Raw genomic sequence first — 7,732 nt, forward strand, 5'->3', positions numbered from 1 at the left:
GGCTACTGATAAATGTATGAATAAACCAGAATATTTGAGGCATTAGCAGTTTACAAGATTAAAGGATTATCGTGCTGGTGGTCAGCTATGCACTATGCACAGCAGGTGAAAAAAACTCTTTAACTGACCCAAGAACGAGCATCTCGCTTATTATCTTTATTAATATTACTATTAACAGTAGTATAACTAGGATTAGTGTCATGAAATTGACTAAAATCCTCCCTTAACCACCCTTAACACCGAATCCTGACGACAGTTCTTGGTTTTTGGGCTAATCACCTTCTATTCTCGAAGATCAATTCTCGTATTGGAGCTAATCACCTCTATTCCTCTCCTTAAGCTCTGGCAACGAAAAGTGCATTAGCATTTTGCCATGGCGTGTATATCTAAGTGGCTTAAAAAGTGATTTGAAGTTGATTTGTATATAAAAGGCGTCCCTTTAACCGGATTGCCGCTAATCTGCGCCACATCGCATGAGTGTTTCAGGAAAACCTGTTTAAGATCCTTCAAGAGTATAAGATCAGGCTAAGCCCAGAAAAGCAGCCCTCATTAAATACCACTAACAAAAGCGCACTTCCTTCAGTTAGCCATTTACTTCAATCCCTCAGAGAAAAAAAAGTGTTCTCTCTCCTTTTCTCTCCGATTCTTTCATTGCGACTTCAAACACCTTATATGTGCTCAATATATGCCGATTTAATATTTGCCAAAGGCTCGTAATTCTTTGAGCAGACGATGCCATAAATGTATGGAGTCAAAACTGACAGCAAAATACTTTTAGATTCGTGCCTTTACTGACCACATGCGATCAAGGGAGGTCTGCAGTCCAGATGGTATACAGTTTTATCTAGACTCTTTCTACTTTGGTGTCACAATTTCAAGTCAGACGTGTTGAGTTATTTATCTATAACGATTTCTTATTTATTCGTTCTCTAAAATGCCAAAAATGGCAAGAATAGCTTATAACAATTGTTGGAACGACTTGCAACATCAGTGAAACTTCTTAGAAATTAGTTAAAGGGGTTAAATTACCATTAGAAGCTGTAAGACTGTAAAAATAAATACATTTATGAAATTGATTTTCAGGTTAAAGATATGTAACGCTGTCTTTTAATGTTCCTATAAAACGTTTGCTATATACTTTGTTTTAATTAATTATTTTTAAAATGAAGTGATGATATGATGGAATAATTATTGTGAATGAAATTAATTGGATTACCATAATAAATCCACATCCAAAATGTTAATTCCCCACCAATTGCTGTTCTAACCGTACAACAGATTTAAACAGTTTGGGGATGAATTATGGATTTTAACTTGTGGCAGACAATTATGTAAATATATCGAAATTTGAGAGACACACAACACCCAAGAGACGTTGAGTTACAGACTTTGAAATCAAAATGTGTTACTACATGGTCAAGCTCCATTTAAAACTAGAAACCGAAGCAGCATTAAGTGCTGTCTAGTGTCTTTAATATTCTCCTTTTCATTTAACCCAGATTTTTCACCATAATTATAGCATGACGTTTCCATTTGATGTGCTTTATTTATAGGCGAAGCAGTACAAATGGGTGAGTGCAGAGCACAAGCATGGACATCTATAAAAAACAATACGCGCAAGAGGGAGGAGACGCAGTTAAGGGAGTAATACATGCAAGCACTCCGGGTAAAAAGTCCAGTTTAGATGTTTTATATTCCCCTCTTACTGTAACCGTGTCGCGACACCATCCACGCAGAGGGAACTGAAGACACAAGTGGCGCGCGCGCACACACCCACTGCAATGACAAGGAATAAATCAGCTCTGCGTCTACGGAAGACTCCTGAAGGAACTGCATTTTCGCTTGAATGTATCCGAGGAATCTCTGGACGAGGATTACAAAATGATATGTAATTTAAAGCGCCTATAACAGATCCTTTCTTCATCTCCTCTCCTTTATGTCGGGTTTTGCCTCCTGTATTCATTGTGCCCAATGAGAAGAATTAAGCTATCCGTCCATTCAGTTCCACTCAAAAGGAGGGAGGAAAAAGAAACAGAGGGAGATGAGAGCAGCAAATCCCTTTTTTATTCATCTTGTAGCGTTCAATAAGTGAACAATGTGTCGCCTATCAGTCACCAAGGGGATCAGGTCTACGGGACTGTCCCACGCGCTCAGTGCTGTGAGCAGAGCATCACTAACACACAGACTGTAAGAGCAGCAGCAGCAGCAGCAGCGGCACTGGCACTGGCATCACATCCAGGACCCTTTCTGTGACTTCTACGCTGATTTTATGAATAAACTTTGACCCACGCTGTCAGTCGCACTGGAATGTGGAGTGGTAAGTGTCTTGTCTTGCAACAAACTCGAAATTTATTCACTTTTAATAATGTTTAAATAAAGCCGCAGCCGTAAGAAGCATCTTATGAAAACATATAGGCACTTTATGGTTCGTGAGTTGCTGTAAGATTCTCTGGAGACTTAAGTCATTTGGAGACTTCTTTGGAAAAGCGTATTCGTGTTCTTTAAGGCATGAGACGGTTTTCGAAAAATCTAGAAAATAACAAGTTATTTAAAAAGTGATTTTATTTTTATTCTCATTATCAAATATAGTTTTTTTTAATGTAGGCTGATATATGTTTTGTGACATTTGTTATTTTTGTTGAGAGGTATATCTACGATTACAGACTTGTTTACTAACCGTATTTTGATACTAACTTAAAACATACACATCACACAAAATTAAAAATGTCCTTGCATTAAAAGCTCAAACATAAATATAAATTCGTATTTCTGTGTACTATCCTAATGATTTCCCTATCGTCTTTAATTTAATAATTGTCAAGATGCTCACTAGCTCCTCTAATATAGAAAGTTATTGACGACATGGCTCATTTTTTGCAGGAATTTGATTTGAGCTTAACTGGTTAACTTTGTCCTTCCAGATATCATGCGGGTCCTCGCGTTGCTCCTCGCAGTCAAAGCGGCATGTGTCCTCCTGGTCTCCTCTCTCACTGGCACAGTGGCGGTGAACAACAGCGGCCGGTGGTGGTAAGATACAGCACTCCCTATAATATATACTAGGCTATGACATTTAGTAAGTTACATATAGTACATTATTGTCAACAACTGGAGCTTTTTCTTTAGTAAGCTGGTGCACAATATCTGTGATCAATAACTAGTTCAAAGTCTCCTAGATCTTTAGTGCATATAGCAGTATACATTAAACGACCAAACCTGTTAGACAAGCTACAGATTTATAATGTCATTTAGTTGTTGGAGTGAATGTTATTTACTTTTTTTATTAGTTAACAATTGCACTGCATATGCGGAGCTGTATAGTAGCCTATACTGTAATTTATAGCTTACCTTTATTTAAAACAACAACAACAACATTATATTAGGCATACTGATATAATTAAGTAGTGCGAATTTATGTTTAAGTAGAGAAGTCAAACTCTGTTCCCAAATAAATCAATGCAATCTCATTTAGCCTGTTTACGCGGAGCTGCTGCTTGCGCACCCGCGCGCGCACGCACTCTCTCCCTCTCGGCTTCTCTCTGTCATTTTGACAGTGCGGCTTGAACACGGGACAAGATTTTTCAACCCAATGTGGGATAAATTAAATGCGGATTTATTTTATGGCTGGGAGCAGTTCCTTTCCAGGTCGTTTTCAGGGTCGAATTCATGTAATGTGCTGAGCATTCCGGAGTAGGTAAAAGACACGACTTATAAGCCAAAGCTGTGCTTGTGTGTCATGACGTTGAAAAGAGAATAAAAAAAGATACATTCTAATGCATACCTGTCATAATAACGGCGAAAGGAGAATTAAAAGTGATACATCTAATACTCTAAGAAGAAAGGTTTTGTAATTTCTTTAATCAATTATTTAGTTATTTCTTTAATAAATTATATTATATGCTTACCTGATTTTATACCATAGCCTATATATTAAATACACGTGTTATTCAGAGGAATTATACAATTCCGCATCTGACTGGTTCTTTGAAAAATGTTGTATTTATCAATTTTTCAGATTAGATTTTGGTTCATTGGACATGCCTTGGACCTGTTGCAGCATACTGCCGCACTTGTATTGAGAAATATGCATGCATTGGTTTATGTTCAATATTACATCATTAACATTTTACATTAATTACATTTACATTAAAATTTTTGCACATCAAATGTCTGTGATTCTTATCTCGAAAACTAAAAAAATGACAAGAAAACAGCCTAAAGCCCCAAAATCTTGAATGATTCGCATCTCATTCCAGTCAGATGTGAAAACTATCTTTTCCACCTTTCCAAAGTCAACCTTTCTGTTTCTCCACCAGGGGTATTGTGAATGTGGCATCCTCAGGCAATCTCCTCACCAACTCCAAGAACGTGCAGTTGGTGTTGGACCCCAGCCTGGCGTTGCTAAGTCGTCGTCAGAGAAAACTAATCCGGCAAAACCCAGGCATCTTGCATGCCATTGCAGCCGGCTTGCATACAGCCATCAAGGAATGCAAATGGCAGTTTCGTAACCGTCGTTGGAACTGTCCAACCACCCACAGCCCCAACGTCTTTGGCAAAATTGTCAACCGAGGTGAGCATGGCTTCTCGCAGTGATATTGTGAGAGCTTTGAACAATGCACACTATTCATATCTCATACAGTGAAACTGGAGAATATGGAATTACACATTAATATTTTCTGAGACACAGCATGATAGAGATTCTAAGTTGTGCTTATTGTTTTGTTAGGTTGCCGTGAGACTGCATTTGTGTTTGCCATCACAAGTGCCGGTGTTACTCACGCCGTGGCTCGGTCTTGCTCTGAGGGAGCCATTGAGTCCTGCACCTGCGACTACCGGCGCCGGGGTCCTGGAGGGCCAGACTGGCACTGGGGAGGCTGCAGCGACAATGTGGAATTTGGCAGGATGTTCGGGCGAGAGTTTGTAGATTCCAGTGAGAGGGGCAGAGATCTTCGGTATCTGACCAACCTGCACAACAATGACGCAGGGAGAATGGTAAGAGACAATCAAAAACCATTTGTCTCCTCCAAATGCAGATGACATGAATAGATCTACAGCGTGCCCCAAAGTAAAGATGGAAAGCTGCTAAAATAACATTTTATCAGATTAAAATGGTTATTTTTATCATGTTTATTCAGTTAATGAATTATAACCAATTAACTTTACCAATGAAATACTAATAAACTAATCAAAATAAGTATATTTGTGAAGAAGTTGAAGAACCTTATATCCAAAAAGGGTATGTGTTAAGAACAGAAATAAAAGTGTATAAATTATTTTGCACAATATATTTAAATTATCATTACTCTCCCTACAGACAGTCGCATCTGAGATGCAACAAGAGTGCAAGTGTCATGGGATGTCTGGGTCCTGCACTGTGCGAACATGCTGGATGAGACTACCCAGCTTCCGTGTAGTGGGAGACTTCCTGAAGGACCGTTTCGACGGTGCATCCCGAGTCGTGTACGCCAACAAAGGCAGCAACCGTGCATCCCATCGAGCTGACCCCCGCCACCTAGAACCAGAGAACCCAGCACATAAACTCCCTTCGACCCGGGACCTCGTGTATTTTGAAAAGTCACCCAACTTCTGTTCCTACAACGGCAAAACAGGCACACATGGCACTTCGGGACGTACCTGCAACAGTTCATCGCCGGCGCTGGATGGGTGCGAGCTGCTGTGCTGTGGACGGGGATACAAAACTCGAATGGAGCAGGTCACAGAAAGATGCCACTGTACTTTCCATTGGTGCTGTCATGTGAGCTGCCTCAACTGCACCAGTACACAGACTGTCCATCAGTGTCTATGATCAACAAACAGAACGAACTGGAGGCAAGGAACCCAAGCTGGGTATTGAAACTGTGGCCACTGGGGTATCTGGAGGTTATATAGGAATGAATAAACATGTTAAGCATAAAAACTGGAGAAAAGAGATAAGATAGCACAATTAAAAGGGACTAAAGATTTTGTTGGCTGAATAGGCAAGTATATTCAATGTATTAACTACTGAGAAAAGTTCAAAAGTACATGTGCAGGACTCTTGGCTGATGGCAGTCAGAAAAACACGATAGTTTGGTGATGTAGGGCTTCAAATCAAACGAAATAGGTTGAGAACCACTATGCGCAATTCACATGTAGACACAGTTTAAAATTCAGCATGCTGAAGCACTAGTCCTGAGACTTGAGTTTGTCTTCTCTTCTACTGATCGCCATCTCTGGTGCTCTGGAAGCTAGAAAGTAGTAACTGGACACAGTTTGACAGATGTTCCTGTGGTGAGCGAACCACAAGCATGCTCTCTCATAAACCAGTGCAAAACTCTAACAAGAGGGCGGTTCTTGAAAATATTTTAGCGTTTTGTTTTCTTTAGCTGCAGTCCTACTCGTCTCACATAAAACTGTGTGAAGTGCTTCTCAAGGGATGGGGCTTCCTTTTCCGATTACTATGTAGCGGAATCCCGAACTCGGCCCAACCTCTCGTGATTTCCCATTCGGACCTGCCACACTTCCCGTCATTGCTTTGAGTCTCCTGCCATTTTTTTTAATACCATTTATGATTATGTGGTACACCATGTTATTGTACTGATGGAAAAGTATTGGGAAAAGAAAATTAAGATTGACCCTACATTGACTCGTCAATTCGGCTATTTTTTTTGTCGGAAGTTGTCTACATCGATTACGCACAAGTTCATACTAGTTATAAAAAATAAAAAAAAGTGTGTAAAGATAATCCTGTAAATGCCCTGCTACCTAGTTTACAGTGGACAAACAGTTCACATTTATGTTTTTGAAAGAGCCACAATTATGGAAATTGTATTTTGTATATCAGCTAACAAAACCAAAATGTTGTAAATATTATAAATAGATATGATCTATATATTTATGCTGCAACTTGCAATGTGAGAAAATGATTTGATCTGAAAGTGGGGTGAATACACTATCATTATTCCAGCCAGTTGTGTGCTAACTTATGCGATGATAGGCCACATATATCTCAGAGACATGATTACTTTGTCAAATGCCTGTTTTGCTTGTCTCTTGACACTTGTGTTTTACATGCACTGAACATCATCTTTTAATATTGTGAATGAAAAGTATTTATTATTGTATGATGGCTTTTTTAGAGAAGAAATGCTGATAAGAGGAAATATTTAGCTCAGTTTAGAAGAGTTGTTTCCATATAGAGTGATAGCACAATAAAGTTTATATTTTCATTATTTGTTTTCAGAGAACCACTCATTTCCTAACAGCGCTCACAGTTTGTGTACAATAACAGGTTTGTCTTTCCGTATGTTCCACAGCGTATTCGCCTCAGTTTAATTTGTGATCCATCAATCATTTCTCAGAACCGCAAACTGATATGACAGGGTATGTCTAAAGCACTTAACCTAAAATCAACAATGTGACTGTGCAAGTATATCCGTTCCTCTAAACATCATTCCCACCACTAAAAGCACGAGAGCAGCCCTCTTCTTCGAACAGTCATGCACCCTAAATCCACAGTAACCGCTGAGGGAATTTGGGCTTTGGCGTAACACAGCGTTAAATCTGTGTGTTTTCATGACACTAGAGGTTTTGCTTCACTTAATATCAGAAACAAAATAAAGAAATGGTATTAGAAATAATGACAGGCTGCGTTGCCCCCACCCTGCTGGCGAGGCCGGTGCAACCACAAGAGTTTGGATGAAGGCAGACGATTCTCTCTCTCACCCACCGCAACATATCGCAGGGCCACTGAAGG

The 7,732-nt window shown here is 39.5% G+C and overlaps 1 protein-coding gene across 1 annotated transcript; it reads left to right on the forward strand.

The window, feature by feature from the left end:
- The first annotated feature begins 1,576 nt into the window (after window positions 1–1,576).
- On the forward strand, window positions 1,577–7,208 carry wnt1 (wingless-type MMTV integration site family, member 1). Its single transcript, XM_052593416.1, has 5 exons — window positions 1,577–2,317; window positions 2,922–3,027; window positions 4,314–4,567; window positions 4,724–4,989; window positions 5,312–7,208. The coding sequence occupies exons 1-5, from the start codon at window positions 2,308–2,310 to the stop codon at window positions 5,801–5,803; spliced, it is 1,128 nt and encodes a 375-aa protein (XP_052449376.1). The 5' UTR covers window positions 1,577–2,307; the 3' UTR covers window positions 5,804–7,208.
- Window positions 7,209–7,732: the final 524 nt, after the last annotated feature.

This window comes from Carassius gibelio, chromosome B23 (assembly GCF_023724105.1).
Source record: "Carassius gibelio isolate Cgi1373 ecotype wild population from Czech Republic chromosome B23, carGib1.2-hapl.c, whole genome shotgun sequence".
NCBI lineage: Eukaryota > Metazoa > Chordata > Actinopteri > Cypriniformes > Cyprinidae > Carassius > Carassius gibelio.